We start from the raw sequence: 17648 nt of genomic DNA, 5'->3' as shown, positions 1-17648 counted from the left end.
TCGTGCGTACGTGTATTCTCTAAGGTGGCTGGCAAAAAGTTACAAATGCTTTCCAGGGCGCAGCTTGTTGAATGCGAGGCCGATGTGCGCAATCTCACTGAACACGTTGCGGGTGACGGCGACAATACCTCGCAATGTGTCCCTGTGTCCTGCACATGTAGAACACAGGTGGGTTGCGATTCTCATTGAACTTGGGCGCAGATATCCAAGACACACTGTAGACAGGAGACCCGCACCGAGCTTGTCGGTCCTGTCGATGTTCCAAACTCTTAGATTCTGGCTGAATTGTGGCACGCTGGACATGGGTGCCGTCGTAAACGGGGTAGTCGCTGTAGGCAGGTCGTGGTCAGGCTGCCCCTGTCTCCCAGTAACGCTCATCAATGGAACAATGGTGGCACACGCGGTTGGCATCTGCCCCTCGAAAATGAGCCAGTTCATCTCTGCTAACTCTCCGCACTAAAACGGCAAGGACGTTATAGGCAGATACGTACACGCTTGCTATGGCAGAGACGCTGTCCAGTCTACTGAACTTCGGAAGAATGCGACGGCCAACCATTTGCTGTGTCGAAGAGAGGTAGAGCTCAGTCGGCCAGTATGATGTACTCCACTGCCTGCCCCAAAATTGTAACGGATGGAATGGGTTTATTTACTACATGAACCGGTTAGCAACAGGGTTAATGCAGCGCTAGGTACAGGAGGCTTATGTAATGTTTGGTACAGGACGCTTATGTAAGCTCCTCATGCCCTCCTCTACGTCATCTAACTTTGGCTCCGCCATGCAGCCTGCAAACTTATTGAAAGGAATCATACGTGAGGTACAGTCACACTGCGAAACATTACCTGCAAATAACAGATCTAATGAGCCCCGCCTTCTCAATAATAAGAGAATGGTTATTTTATTTGGATATAGTTCTTTAGCTCCAATACAGAGAAGCAACTTTGAATTTATTAAGGACATACAACAGCTCTAACATAATGAATTCCATATGTAGCGTAGTTTTTTGTAGTGTAACCTTTGTATAGGAATTCTCATCGTGACGTAAAAAAAAGTTATTTTTTGTTCCGGGATAAATAACTCTGTCAATGCTCTGACGTGTGTTGTCAACACAAAGCCTCTTGTTTCGACACAAACTGCCATCCCGGCAAACCATTGTCTAGTTTTCTTTAAACAGCCATATGCCGTGTTCAACAAATTTACAGATTGATGTGAGACGCTATGGTGTTTTCGACGCGGTGGTAACGCTAGGACACTGCATCGACATCCATAAGGGAGAGAGAGAGAGAGTGAAATAAAGAACAAACTTTATTCAAGAAAAGTGTACCTGCTCTTTTCTAAGCTGCTAAGTGGCTTGGACATTTGAGTGGCGACTTTTTGCACACTCTTTTGAGGGCATTGCGTCGGAAGGGGGAGTGGGCCGACGCGGCATCGTGTGTTTGGCTTGCTTTCTTTTCTCGCTTTACGTTTCCAAATGATTTACACTGAACGTCAAGCTAAATTTTATGTTTTTTAGACAGTTCTGAAAGGACGCGTGCAGAGAGAGCTAGTGCCAACATGCATCGCAATGCTATATATCAGCCTGTAGCAAAGAAAATTCTTCTGCTTTTCTGCTCGATCGCATTTAATAGCGATGTGACCATATTGCGCATTCTTCGTAATTGGCCAACTTCGGAATAGATTATCTCCTGGATTGGTCCACATTGATGTTGCACTATACCCTAAGCATTGAGCCACTTTACTCGACCAGAAACCAATCGAGCAGACAAGCTGAGCGCAGGGATGGAAAGCATAGGATGCTTCACTTCGTCGAAGAAATATTGCTCTTGGAATCTTGCATTTATGAATGTAGGCTGTTAAGGTACCGCTTGTCTTATTGCATGGCAGTCAGTCAGAGTATTGGTAGTACAAATAGGGCGTCATATACGCTGATTCGTTGTATGCGTGCTAAACATATTATGTGTGCGTTACGTTGAAAGGCAGCAGCAGCAACAGTAAGAGAAATTCTGAATGGTTCACAAAGACCCTTCGCTTGGAAAAAAAGTTTTGCGCAGCCGATATCTTCCACGAAAGCCGGAATGCTGTTCTCATTAACCTGCATACATCCGCTTATGCTCGCTTCCATTGGTGTCATAAAGAAAACGTTCTGACGTTTCTCGTACTCTGTGATATTGTCATTCGTCTTTTCAAAATGCAGTGGAGTTTTCAAAAACTAGTGAAGCTAGAGCACTATGTGGTTCAGCTGAATGAAAAGTAATAAAAACATCGTAATTGTGTGAGGACAAAGTATTGGCAGGCGAAAGTGACGTTGGTTAAAGGTCGCACGCAGCCTTGTTTCCAGATTTTCCTCCGCACCTTAAGAAATATATTAGTTCATTCATTCAAAGAGTAGAGCTGTTCAAAAGAAAGGGAAAGCACAGCTGGTCATGGCAGGTACACTGGAGAATTAAAGGAGCGCCTAATTTCAGCAATCCACCATGGAGGTGATAAACGAGGGCTGTCTGTAGAGGTAAATGATGAGGCAAAAATTCATGCGAAAGGCAACAGGAAAAGGGCGGACAGACGCACACAGCCGATGGGATGACCTAGGGAAGATCAAAGAAGCTGGGTTCTCCACAGGGAGGATGCGGAGCAACGGAAGCAATAACGGCGGGTAAAAGTCCAGGCCTTGCCATAAAAGGGCGCGAAAAATCGTGAGTCTGGTCTGGTATAGGCGCCGCACGCAATAATCACAACGTAGAGAAGGCGGGCATTCAAGTAGAGAAGATGAACGATCAATGCTGGCTATAAATGATGAGAATGTAGAGAAAGATTGATCGAAAACTCTGTGAGAAAGTAAGCAACGGGATTCGTATAGTTTAGCGGGAGAATCGTGTGCCGTGTCCAGAGAGAAGGAGGCCTTAAGAAAGAGAACCAAGTCGGGATGAAATTGCGTGAGCTGCGTTCTCGGGCTTGAATTCCAAGGCCCTCTTCTGGCCTGTTAGTGGAAAGCAGCTGGTTTACCGAGGCTAGAATAAATAAAGAAAGGCGACGAGAAAGCGTGCGGACGTGATTCGTTGCTTCCACGGTATAAGCTATTCACCACCTTTCTTTGGGGGGTTATCCTCGAGACGCCGTACTGTCAATTCGCTAACCTGAGTTACGGTGAAAAAATACGCATTTATCGTTCTCGCCACTTCACGCTAACATGCTATTTTTCCAATGTGACACAATTGCCCTTGTATATTTTTATAGAACCTTTGCGAATTTCTTCATACCGTTAGTGCCGGTAAATATCTTGCTATGGAACAGCTATATCATTTGCCAATAGAGCAGACCTATCATGATGGAAGGGACAATGAGGACGACGGTGGTATAACCTGGCACGGCTACGCGCATATGCGCTTGTAAATACGCGTACCTGTATATAATCATTCCCCTGCATCTTTATACGTAACATATTTGGTGGAGGTTTGCGGTCCCCGTCGTCGCCACGGAGCTCCGCAGCGGGCGCTCACTCGAGGTTATCACTATGACATCCGATCACTCGACCTCAACCACACCGGATGCCCTACGCATACCACGTACGCACGTAGTGCCATCGCGCGATACGACCGCGCCCGTCAGCTTTCCCGCGTTCGGCTTACAGCGTCACAAACCAACCAGAGACGTCGCTGTGATGCTTCGCACCGCGAAGTGACTTTCTCTCCTGGTGGACTTGTGCTTCTCTGGTCCCCTTCCCACCGTGTGGGCGCCTCCGGAAAGCTTCTTTCCCGGTATACACGGGGCCATAGCGTGTGCTGCGTCAGGTGACACCTGGTACCTACTGGATGGCTCCTGTCATTTCCTACTCCTCATCTCGCCTTCCGTCTAGTGACATCGTTCTTGTATCAAGGCTCAAGATCGGCCACTGTGGTTACGACGACTCTCTTTAGAGCGCCGGGACGGTGGCTCTGCCGCCAGGGGTAATTCTAGGAAACAGTTATGTCGTTTACCAATGCAGCAGACCTATCATGAATGAAGGGACAATGAGAACAACGACGATGTAAGCTGGGACTGACTGTTAGTTCTTGCCGAGGCTACTTGCACATGCGGCCGTAAATATATCTGTAATTATTGAACACTTGCTTCTGGGTGAGTTGGCTATGCATGATTACAACGAAAGCGCGAAACAGAACAATGAACAATGGAAGATGACACAGGACGACCACGTTGGCATTTACGGGGTAGTCCCGTGTCGTCTTCCTTCATCCGTTATTTTATTTGGCACCTTTGTGTTGCTATTAGATGTGTATATGGAGAAATGAGCAGGCATACGAGATCACGCACACACAGAAGTCACAGGCACCTACATTCTGCGCACATTCAGTGAACACCTCTGATGGCCTTGCTACAAGAACCAGGCTGGTCGAAAATTAAGCCGTATGCGTCTTTCAGACACCGACAGGAAACGGCATGACCACTGTCGAAGGAGTTCTTCTTCTCGAAGGAAGAACAACTCTGACAGAAACGGCAGTAGCTCAAAGTGGAGCCTCCCCGGAAGTGGAAACAGCGCGGTGACAATGTTCCGCAGCAGCTGCCTTGCACCATTTACGCCATAGACACAAGGCCCCCGCAGCAATTAAAGGTCGCGCAAAGCGGCCACGTGAGCAGCGACTAGATGTTAGAAGACGATTAACTCCAAGGCCACGTCAACCAATATGCACAGCCCTCCATAATACCCTGGCAGCGACGCGTTGCGGCACCACATGTTTATTCGGTTCTTGAAGGGGGCAATTGGGACACTGCGAAGATGGGACTACGCCCCACCGCTCTAACCTGTCACGAGTTGGAAGCACAAGCCACCCTAGACACCATATGAATTCACGTAGACGGCCACGCAGGAATGTCGCCGTTACTGTATCCAATGGCGTTGCTAGGTCATCTGGCACCCGGGGCCCTTAGCCCTTCTGTCACCCCGCCCCCCCCCCCCCCCGGGTGTAGTCGAGGAAGGCGAGGATATTGACAACTTTCGGGTGTCTTCAGACGTATATGACACCCCCCCCCACCCCCCTTAGTTGCTACGCCACTGACTATATCCCACGACACATTATTGGAACGTCTGTGGTGGCGCTCAGGGTAACTAGAGGAAGCAGTAAGGCTAACATAATATCAGGCCGCGCACACTCTCAAGCTCTAGCGATCGCAAGAGAGGGCGAAAAATCAACCGCGGCACGTTCCAACAAAAGCGCGTAAATGGAGCTACTCTAATTTGGTCGCATACTTTAATTTTTGCTATGCTTCGTATCACCTGTTCTTAAACCCATTCACATTTTTTAATAGTAAGCTGACGCTTCATATTACTGAAACTTAAGGAGTGGAAGACACCGGCCAAAGAACAGCCAAACTTTATTTCTCTCATTTAATACCCCTTTTAATTTCCTTTTTACATATTCCTTTATGTCCTGAGGCAATAAACAACGTTATTAAAAAGTGCAATCGCACGGACCCGAAACATGTTTCCATCCTAATTCTTTTGGTCTGTGTCTCCTACTGTCGTCATGCACTATCTTGACCACACGGGACTCATTCGGACCCTTCAATTCCTGAAACTGAAAGGATTGGCGAATAACGCTTTAGATACGCCGATGTGTTACGCAGCAGATGTATTGCAGAAGCAACCACTCGATTTTACTGGTTTTGTTTGTGGGGTTTCACGTGCCAAAGTGACTCAGGCTATGAGAGATGCCGTAGTGCAGGCATGAAGGACTCTAAATTTCGACCACCCGGGGTTCTTTGACGTGTACTAACATCGCACAGCAAACGGGCACCTTGTTTTTCGCCTCCATCGAAAAGCGGCCGCCGCGGCTGGGATGCCATCCCTCATCCTTGGGCACAACCATCGGGCGCCCTAACCACTGCACCACCACGGCTTAAAATTGCATTCTGTCAGCCGTAGTAACGTTCGACTAGCGTTTATTGAGCTAAACCATTGCTTGCAACAACATCACTGAAAGGCCGACGCGTTGCGAGCACGGCAGGCCTGCGTCCTTGCGTATGCTCAAAGCCAGCGGCGCGTACCATGCATCGCATTACGGCCAACAGCGCCACCTAAACCTGGCTAGAAATAGGGAGCGGCTTGCATCCGCCGTTGGCGTCACTTCTCCCTTCTAGCCACCATAGCCATATTGCTCCCTGTGTAATAACGATGATAATAGTGACAGCGCCATCTCTAGGTCGCATATTTTAGTTCGCAACGCCACAGCTACTCTTATTTCTCTTGTACCGTGGAGCCTTTCTTGAAGTTTGCATAGGTGTTCTATGACAATGTCAGTTCAGAAAAAGTTTAGTTACACTATTTACAAGACAGCATAACAGCAATCACACAATCAACACTATGAACAATGACAAAACTGTGAAACAGACACTTTACATGTATGATGATAATGAACATTGTGTACACGTGTGTTTAGAAAAAGTTTATTTCGACAAGAGACGATACGAACACTGAGTCATAGTCACGGCACAATTCCACCGGGACGATAACATGTAAGAAACGAAACAGCACGTTTTCAAACTATGTTGAAATGAATGAAATGAAGTAATCAATGGTAACGTGGGAGTCATAATCACGGTACAATTCCACCGGGACGATAACATGTAAGAAACGAAACAGCACGTTTTCAAACTATGTTGAAATGAATGAAATGAAGTAATCAATGGCAACGTGGGAGTCATAATCACGGCACAATTCCACCGGGACGATAACATGTAAGAAACGACACAGCGCGTTTTCAAACTAAGTTAGGACGTATGAAGCTCAATTCTCAGTGCTAACGTGGAGCCGGCGGCTTAGACAGACGCTTGTGCATTGCCACCGCCCGTAACCTCCATTGTCGTCCCAGCTTCTTGTCCAGGTTTTATTAAGTCCTTGCGGAGACACGGCAATAAATGCGATGATTAAAAATGGTACAAAAATTGTGCTTCTGTTCGCCCGTTGTCCTTTAAGTTACAACTTGCCTACAGCGCACAGTAAAATGTTGAGCATCATAATATTATAGCATAGAGAACGACATTCAACAAGAGCGGGCACTCCCATTGAGCCCAGTGGCTGAATTCACTGTAGCGCACCAAGCGGAAGGGATTAACTCCTTCCAGTTTCGCTTTTGGGCGCGCGCATTTTGAAGCTTCCTCTCACACACAACGCCGCCGGAGCTACTCTATTTTTTTTTCTTTTTTTTTCTTCTGCTGCTGAATCGCGCGGAGCCTTAGTGCAGAATCATTTAGTTAAAATAATTGCGAACGATCTTTTCAAGCCTCTAGCGAATCTGTGCCACTTGCGATTTCATAAAGTAGACGCAAGACACCGTGTAAATGAGGGCATGTATATTTTGCTGTTTATAACTAAAATGCTCGTTTCGCGCTTTTTGTGCGTTCATCCAACGTTGTAGCACCAGGTAAGCAGTAGCAGTTCCTCGATGAAGTTCCACCGGACGGCATCAGCTGAAAAAAGTAAATTTCAAGCATGTGTCATATTGGTATTTAGACCTTATAGGAATACTGCGCGTAAATGGGAAACCTGCGAAAGTGTTGAATAGGCGACATTGCGAACAAAAGCAATTCGCTTTTACATACATTGTCATAGTACGCTGCATACACAATGGCGGCCAAAACACAGGTTCTCAGCTGCAGACCATGGTAGACGGTCGAAGAATGCCTTCTACCTGCACTCAAGAGAAGTGTGTGGGTGCAAAGCCTATTTTCAGTCCTTCAGAAGACAGCGTTTTTGAGTGCTTGGTTTTTGAGCTCCTCGGCGGTAACTTTTGCGTGTTCCACCGGCGCAAGCAACACACTCCAGTGATATTATTCTTGGAAATCGCTGATCACGTCTTCAACAAGCGTGAGCACTGAAAGAAGGTATATGTTGCGGGGCCATAGAAAACGTCACAAACTTGTCTAAGATTCAGTACATGCCAAACTAACTGTCACCACGACGGCCATGCCTTTTTGCTGCCTCACAACCCCAGGCGTGTCGAGTGTACCTCGAAAGTGTCCCAAAATGTTACGAAATTAATTACAATAATCTTGGGGGTCAGAGAATGCGTCATGAACTTGTCCCAGTAAGATTCAGTACTAACCGCGGCACACGGCCGAGCTGCTTTTCGCTAACTGCGCCACTACGCCTAGCGCGGCCACTGTGCTTGAAAAGTACCCCAAAAAGTAGCAAAATCGGTTAGCATAATATATGGCGTCAGAGAAAGCGCCACAACTTGCCCCGGTAAGATTCACTACTGCGACACTGCGTCACACGGCCGAGGTGCTTTTCGATAACTGCGTCAAAAAGCCACGTCCGGCGATCGTGCCCGAAAACTACCAAAATAACTAATAATAAAGTTAGCACTCATAGAAGGCGTCGCAAACATCTCCCAGTACGAGTCAATAACTCAAATTGACCCCGCCAGGTCAGCCGAGCTGGTTTTCGCTAACGGCGTCACAAGTTTCGGTTCCATGCCGTAGAAGTCAAGCTTGCTTCAACTGCGTCGCAGACTGTCAAACAAAATTTCTCACCTTGCCGTAGTCAGATAGTGCAGTGGTGCCGTGTCGAAGTTCAGAAGGAACGCAAGTAAACTGGTGGTTGCATCGGAATTCCAAATCATTGGACCTGATTTCAATAACCCACGGCTTCATTTGTGTAGTTTCAACATATGCCAAATATGTAATTATTCGAATTTTTACAGAAATCTTAAACAAAGAAAAATTGCTTCAGTTGCCTGGGTAGCAATGTGGTTTAGTACACAAATATTTTACATCTCGTCCAGGAGTCGACCTGGACATGGGATTCAACAATACGTGACACATCTGATGTTTACGAAGGCTTTTTAAAATAAAAAAAACATTAGTCAAAATTATTGCATAGACATATTCGAAACTTTCCTTGAAGAATTATGCTTTATCTTTGGCGAAATTGTAGGTTCGCACCATGATCTGCATTGAAAGCGCATACCTTGCCATGCTCTTAGTGGTAAGCAAAAGACCAACGAATTGCTACTACTTCGGCAACATTCAATTAATCCTAAAGTGTCAAGTGGGGCAGTGACTTCCGCTTTACAGGGAAGGATAATTGTCACAAGCTTTTTCTCTGCTTCCTCGTTCTTTTTTCGGTCGCAGTGCCATACACTTGCCGGTAATACTGAAAATATCGGTAATCATCCAAACTTTACCTTATCAGAATTTATGCTACTTAGCCTTATCCTGTAAACAAATGTTGCCAGGTGTTACGGTAGTTATAAACCTAAATAAAGAAGCCACCAGAGAAATAAATAAATAAATAAATTTTAATTGTTTCTGATACATGTTAATGACATGTTATTTTTATGCCGGTAGGAGCCCAGAACCCTGTGAAGGGCTGCGACAAGGGTCCGTTCTTTAACATAAGTAATTAGGAGTCAATAAGGCGCGGAAACACAAACATTACAGTAGCTTTCTTATAGATACGCGCAAAATGTTTTTGTTTAGTTAAGACGGTTACTATTGTAAAATAAATAGATGAATGCGTACAAGTTGCTCATATATATAAAATGATGTGAGTGATGTGATGCTGTACGGTAAGGTGTTCCGCAGTTTCGTGGAAATGTGAGAAGATGAATGTAATCCATAATTAATCTATATGTAGGTCATGCATAGTCAAACAGTTCAGCAGGTAGAAAGTAGTGATTATGTGGGTTGCTGATATGTTGACGTTATTGACAGGTATAGAACAACGTTATGTAAATGTTTGTGGGCAAGGAGTAAAACCGGATAACTGATACACTGTTTTTGGAGTTTATGTTTAGTAATCCATAAGAAACTCATATCAGTTGAATCATTTGTAGCATGCTGACTGCACGTAATGATCTGTGCCTTCACCATCATTCAAGAAAGTTCTCTCGCGCATGTAATAAAGTGACCAAACATTCACTGTAGAACTTAGCAGGACTCTGGTGCGAGTTGGTGGGTCCATGATCTTGAAGCAAACTTTGAACAGCGTGATGAAATGGTGACGAAGGACGAGGAACACGAAGACACACATGCAAACGCTCGTCTGTGTCTCTTCGTGTTCCTTGTCCTTTGTCTCGTTTTCTTCGCGCTCGTAAAAATCGTCTCGAGATTCACCGTATAGTGCGTGATAAATCACCGATGTGGTACAGAAAATTAGGCCAGTTGAATAGAAGGGAAGTGTAGTCACATATGACAGGTAACTATAGCCACTGTGAAAAAAAAAAGAGGAAATCTCTAGGCATAGGATAGGGTCCGCTGCAACAATACCACAGAAATAAATGGAGTTCGATGGGAGAGACCTCTGTCCTGTTGTGGACACACGCAAACTACTCCTACTACTACTAGTTTTACTACTACTACTACTACGGCTACTACTACTGCTATTACTACTACTACTACTACTACTACTACTACTACTACTACTACTACTACTACTACTACTACTACTACTACTACTACTACTACTAACACAACCACAACTACCACAACTTCTTATGGTGATGACGGCTGTGATCGAGCAGACAGCGCATAATGGAGCAAGGAATTTCGTTCCTGCAAACCATCACGCAGTACTGCAAGGAGCATTAAATGATACAAACTTACGATGCCTGGCCCATTCCTTAATTGCCGTGGTATTATTTTAAACTGCTCTGCAAGGATGCGTCGCAAACATGCCGAAACGCTAACTCCGTCAAACGAATACGGATACCACCGGCCAAGGTCTAAACGAATTGCTTTGTGGCGAATTTACGATGGTGTCCTCGTCTTGCTCAAGTCCGAAACACGAACTTTGCGACAAGGTTTGCCTGTCGTGTGCACATTGCTGGAAAGTAATCTTCTGCTAATCAGTTTCTGTCACCTCGCAACCCAAGAGACTCCGTCCTTGGAAGCTAACCTCCTACTGCCGTCACTAAATCAAGCGGCTAACAATGCAGGCCTTTGGCGCGCGCCGCAAGGCAACGGCACTCCTCTTATGGTGGTCGTCTGGACGCGGTGCGTTAACTTCCGCTATGTCCCAGGGACCTCGGAGAATCTGTCCAGACGACTGCTGTAATATCAGCGCAGGTTTGGCTGCTACAATAACTCAGGGGACAGTAGGTGTCCTAGTCGAGCAGTCAGCATCGAAGTGTCTCCAAGTAGTCGCATTATTCGGCTCCTAAAACGATTCAGAACACTCACTGCTTGAGCAATATCGAGTGCACTTTTGACGACTCAAAAACTTATATGTGCGCAGGGAGGCGGCAACGCGCTTGCTTACTAAATAGAGGTTGCAGCTTACTTCGAAGACTATTGGCGTAACCGCGGTCCAGGCGAAATCATTGCTTTCCTGAGCACATCTTTCGAGGATGTCAAGGAAGTTGTTCTTATGTGCTACATTTTTTTTTCTTCAAGGTGTATAGTACTCACCATCAGGGCTGGTGGGCATGAGTAATGCACAACCTTTTCTGCGTTGAATCCGAACTTGACTTCCTTCCTCAGTAGTCCCTCTCATTAGCTGCTTCTTGAAAGGCTAATTTGCATTTGCAATTCCTTTCTGCATGTGGTTATTTATTTTAATTAGTGCTTGCCAAAATTTAAGCCCAAATTTTCTCATTCCTTCAACTGCAACAGAAAAGACGGTATTAACGAAGTTGCGTTTGTCACCGCAAATCCCTGAACTTCCCATGATAACGATGTGAATGATGATCAGTGGTGGAGCTTCCCAACATAGCGATTGTAAAAAACAAAACTTGGAACGTATATTATCAAGAGTGAAATACCGACAACGTGATACATATATGCGCTGCATAAACATGCATGTCTGGAAACTCGGTTCGCCATTTCGTCTTTTGGATTACGTGACTGTATTTCAAATATGTTACTGAAATCAAAGCAATATCATTTATGCATTATGCGTACACATTCTGAAAGGTAGATCAAGTTTTTTTTAACTTTAACGTCTAACACTCGAACGATAAATTTAATGCTTTGCGAACAACTATGATCCCTTTGCCGACACACATACTGGTTTTAGCGTTTTTCTTCGTTATCTCCGAACGCTTATTTCTTTTACATTTCTTTCTTGACAACCGCTCTTGCACTTTCCTTCGAGAACAAGCAGGCTGTGCGAATTGCTCGCCGACGATCAGAACGATGAGGCTGCTTGCTGTAAATTCATTCGTAGTCTACGGGCGAGTGAGATTGGCGCTGTTTGTAATGGCTTAAAGCGGGCAGCACTTGCGATACAGGTGGCGGTAATGGCCGATTGTAATGCGATTGCAAATATCGGAATGCAGTATATCGCTGATCGTTTGAGAACGTCCGTGATGGTGGTAAGTTTTTCAGCATTTATTTTTCCATTGAGCTTCGACTTGATTGTTAACAACAATACTAATCCCCCATTCCATATTGCGAAGCATCTCCCAATCTTCACAAGTTTTTCATGGTGAACGCGTTGTCTGGGGCGTCAGATGTTCATTAAATTCGTTTTCCCGTAGTCTGTAAGTATGGCGAAGATAGGTTTGCATACAGCTGATGAAAGAGACGTTCACAGGGCAAAAGTAATCTGAGCTGCACACTAAATATCTTGAATCTGCAATAGTGGAAGTGATTGTGCCCTGCTATGCCAGCATATACGATAGCAAGAGCACAATGTCTCGTTACTGTTTGGCTAAATGGTAATAAACATGCTCACGACACCGTCATGGAAGTATAACTGCATACGCGCAAATTGTATTTATATAGTTCTGGTCTAGCATGCATGGTTTATCTACTATAATATTTTGCAAACCCATAGAGTCTCGAAGTACACTTTCTCTGGTACGTGAAGTTTCGCAAGACGAAACAAAATTGCCCTCTATTCTGGCATTGAGATGAAAAGCCTGCAGAAAGCGCGAGCTCCCAACACTCCTGTACCCCCGCAAACCACGTTAGTTACCTAACTCATGAAAATGTGGGATTATTTATAATTTTCCATGTGCGGCCACCACCCATGTAGAATTAGTGCCCTGAATTTAATGCTTTGTGAACAACTATGATCACTTTGCCGACACACATACTGGTTTTAGCGTTTTTCTTCGTTATCTCTCAACGGTTATTTCTTTCACATTTCTATAAGGAGTCGATCATGTAACTTATCTTGGTTTCAGTAGGGGTGTAAGCGTTTCCACCTTTTGACATCTTTAGTCGAGGCGAAACTATTTTTCTTTTGCATTGCGACGGTGGCAATTTAAAGTTTTCACGGAGCTATGCAATAGCCAAAGGCACAGACGTACACTACGCGCAAAACATTCTAACACAGCCTCTACAAGGAGCCCACTGCCACCTCTTTAGGCCATTCTAGAACGCGCAAGTGCGTTAGGCCTAGCAAATGATAGCAGAAGTACGAGTGCAAATGTTCCAAAACTCCTGCACCACCATTTCGGAACAACACGCGTGCGCAGTTCTCACCAGCAGCGTCGCGATGTCATCGTCACAGAGTTGCCGAGGCAAAAAAACTAAAGCGAGCAACCGTGGATAATCTACGGAGACTTGTGTTTCCAATCCTCGTCGCTAGGCAACCCTCAATCCGAGACATTTGGAAGGCACAACACGCAACTTTCCTGTCGCAGTCCCTCTTTGCGCACACATCTCGCGTGACCGATCGGCAAGACATGGCTCGCGTTGACCATTTCTTCGCGTCTCGCACCCGGTTTCATCAACCCCGTTTTTTTTCTCTCTCGCTCCCTCAGAACTTTGTTTTGCGCTTAAGCGCACGCCTCTCTGCGAGTCCCCAGCACATGGAAGATGATGACATCGAAACTAAGCCTCGAGACGCAGAGGCACGCCGCCTTGTCTCTCACACAGTTCGGTGCGACGACCCGTGACCTCCTGCCATGGTCAGTGGAATTGGAATACAACGCGCCTAACTCGACATTGCAGGGGGGGGGGGGGGGGTTCCTCTTTGCGATTAAATCCGTCCATTGGAGAGAGTTATACCACACGCCGGCAGAAGCGGGTGGTTTCGTAATCTATAACGATCCCTCGAACAACTTTTGTTTTCCTTTCGAGCAGTGATTCTTTCGTGCGGAATCGAGCCAGGCGCAAGTGAAGGAGCATGAAAGAATACTATTCGAAGTTGGAAACCAAGGCTTTGAACCATTGACAGCCCGTCTCGCGTTAGAACTTCTGTAATTATTACTAAGAAAGAGCAAAATTTTCTTACAACTAGGTGGCTTTTAACGTGGGGCTTTCTTTGATTGCGTTCCCGGGTCTGGTGGGGCTGCTGAGTCGGCCGGAATATCGGCGGTTTTTCTTTTGGATATGTATGCGAAGGTTGGATGTGCGCCGAATGAAGAAACTGAAATATATCATTCATTCATTCATTCATTCATTCATTCATTCATTCATTCATTCATTCATTCATTCATTCATTCATTCGTTCGTTCGTTCGTTCGTTCGTTCGTTCGTTCGTTCGTTCGTTCGTTCGTTCGGTCATTGACTGACTGACTGACTGATTGGATTGATTGATTGATTGATTGATTGATTGATTGATTGATAACTCTTGTATGCTGATTGATAAAGTAGAGGCAGTGCGCGCACCTCCCCCCATCCGGGAAAGAACAGAAATTACTAATAAAACAGCAGCGTATATTTTCGGCTCACAGGTATCTCCAAAACACACCGACCTGTTGATGGAAAAGCGCAATACGCTAAACGAATTCTTTAAATAACTTGATTTTTTCGCAACATAGCAGTTCGGTTTAGTGCCATTGCGTCGATGCCCATTCTTAGCCGGTGCTCTAGAGTGCGTACGTGCCACTGTGATAAAAGAGGTACAGAATGAATGAATGTGACTGCATATATTCGCACTTCTTTCTGCGCACACCTATAGTCACCGTTGGTCCGTCGACTGGAATCACGCGGTACTCTCGTCAACGTGACGTCACCGCATAGACATCTTGCATTGCGCATCCTCCTAGCTTGGTGGTTTCATTTCTCCGTATCTTGTGAGTGTTGCGGCAAATAAAGATTAAAAATTACACGATAATATGCTTAGGCCTTTGTGTTAAGTAAGCGCAAACATTGCGTCAGATTGCATGTTGCATAGAATTAAAGAAAATAAGGTTATGGCCATTGCCGCTACATGTTAAGCATTTAATTAGGCAGTTCACTAAAGCGTGACTTCACCAAAATGATTTCAAGCGCGTCGAATATGCATATTTTTAATATTCTTGTTTTCTTTCAATACTTGCAGCACTTTGTTTTTTCTTCCTTTTTCCATGTTGAATACTCAGCATACAGCGTCTTCATACTGCACCGAATGACGGGGAGGCACCGCAATCGAAAGCTCGCCCCGAGATTCTTATAATGCTGCTCAGAGCAGGTAAGCCTGTTTATTTTTTGTTTTCTTGCTGTTTTTTAGGTAATCCACAAGGACTGCACTTGCGTGAGAGAGGCTGAACAAACAGTTATTCGGCAGCTCCGAGACAGAGCCCGAGGTCCATGGTAATGTTGCCGCAGCGAATAAAAGCAATAAAAGAACAGTACCTGCAATTCATGTGTGTATGTTGTAACCTGCACACAATATACATCCTTTTGGAAGCTGCATATCGTACCTCTATCATGGCAGACCACAAAAATTGGGTCTTGAAACCAACGAAACACGAGACCAAGTTATTTCTAGTAATATAAGTGGCAAGCGTCTCTGCTCAGGGATATCGTTAGCACTAATAACAACACACAAACACACACACACAAAAAAAGAATGTCAGTGAGTGACCTAAAAAAACAAAAAAAAGGCTTGTTCCGTTTTTTTTAAACTTCGCCAAACCATACCATGAGTTATAGCTTGCCCGATTCACTGGAGATCTTTGGCTACGGTTTGGGGTTCTCGCTACAGTTGTGCGGAGCTAGGGCAGCAAAATAATTTTAGGCTGTCAATCTTAAACCAAAGATTAGGCAATAAACTTCGTGCATCTAATATACGGGGATACATAATTTTGTACTAAATGCTGCCTAAGGAAGGTGACGTGGTCCGTAAATCTTTATATGGCAGTATTAAAGGAGAGGTATACTAACGTTATAAAGCCTTATATAGAAGGTACTTAAACATATAGCGATAAACGTTAACCTCTCCCGCCACCGCCCTCCCCCCTCCAAAAGGACGATTACCGACCTGTTAACCACAACCACCGCCATCTCCTGGGCTTTCTCTTTGAAGAGTTGAAACACTTGCAACGCTTCACAGAAATGGCAAGAAGAAGCGGCTTCAGCACAAAGAAAGTAAGCCATCTTGCTTTTTATGCAAACAAAAAGCTAAATTCTGCAAAGAGAAATGAAGTCGCGACTAAACTAGGAATAGACGAGCAGAAAAACATTATTTTTTTTTAATTTGTAGGAGTTATAACTGTTTCGTTCCGAACGCAATCATCTTCGCAACAATGGCGTTTCTAAATCGGGGTAAACAGGATGTGGCAGAACAATGGGTAACGAATGGGGACGCAGAGAAAGCCAAGTGAGGAAGGAAGAAAAAGAATCGTTCAATGAGGAAAACCTTTCCCTAACGTCAACTTCTGTGAAACGCGCACGTTTGCGGACTTCGAAACTCGGACATTTCTTTTGTTTCCTAATTTGCATGAGCACGTTGTCCGGTGCACTTCTCGAAAGTGTCACTCTGACCCAGGCTGCTGCCTCCTCTTCAAGTTCATCAAGCAAAAGGGCAACGAAGCCAATAGAGAGGGCGCTGGAATCTGGTCTGTGATAAGATAACGTAGGTAATTGACATGCCTGAATCACTAAAGAAAGAGAGCGTTGAGTTTTGGGACCGCGTAGTAACTTGTTTATCAAGAAGGGAAACAATGCGAGAACGGCAGCGCAAAAGAAAAGAAGATACTGACCCTAACTTGCCATGGCTGAACTCTGGCAGCAACAAACGCATTCAAAACTTGAGAACAATACTGAGCAGGAAGGATAAAGAGTCACTGTCAGTGAATGCGCCACAAAGATACGAATAAAACTTGACAAAAATAGCTACAGCTAAGGTCAAAATTAGTTATGTGATTTGTTTTGTGGCATTGTTTAAGTAATGATATAGATTAAAGGGAATTCAGTATTACTTGTCATAAATATACGCGTTCAAAACATAAGTCAGCAAAATTGAGAAGCAGGAAACGCGTGGAAACAATTGCGGATGCTCTAGGCTGCAGCGCTTTCTATAGTGACCTCGCAGTGGTACTGAAGGTGTTTTCGCATTTTGTACTTGGCTGAGATCTCTGACACTTCCGCATCGCTGTTTACGTTTCCATGCCTTCAGAAGACACACACACACACACACACACACACACACACACACACACACACACACACACACACACATATATGTATACATAAATATATATATATATATATATATATATATATATATATATATATATATATATATATATATATATATATATATATATATATATATATATATATATATATATATATATATATATATATATATTCTCGCAGTGCGGGAAAGCTTTCCGGCGTTATTTCTTGTAAGCTTCCTGTGCGACAACTCCACTGGAATAGCTTCCTTTAGGAGAACACCGTAAGACCAGGAAAAGTTATATTTCTCACTCTGCGCTGCGGAAGTCAATTGTCCCTGTAGTCCGGAAGCCAGCAGGACAACATGGATTGTCTGCCAGGT

General features: G+C 44.7%; 1 protein-coding gene across 1 annotated transcript in view; it reads left to right on the top strand.

Annotated features, from left to right (window-relative positions):
• LOC135917129 (uncharacterized) overlaps window positions 1-15468 on the top strand; it is a 677883-nt gene extending 662415 nt beyond the window's left edge. The window contains exon 6 of the mRNA XM_070524064.1: window positions 15375-15468. Within this exon, the coding sequence (XP_070380165.1) occupies window positions 15375-15461 (87 nt within the window). The 3' untranslated portion in view covers window positions 15462-15468. The remainder of the gene's footprint in view (window positions 1-15374) is intronic.
• Window positions 15469-17648: the final 2180 nt, after the last annotated feature.

Source organism: Dermacentor albipictus, chromosome 8 (assembly GCF_038994185.2).
Source record: "Dermacentor albipictus isolate Rhodes 1998 colony chromosome 8, USDA_Dalb.pri_finalv2, whole genome shotgun sequence".
NCBI classification, from domain to species: domain Eukaryota; kingdom Metazoa; phylum Arthropoda; class Arachnida; order Ixodida; family Ixodidae; genus Dermacentor; species Dermacentor albipictus.
Note: the sequence above shows the minus strand (reverse complement) of the source record. Positions and strands in the feature narration are given on the sequence as shown.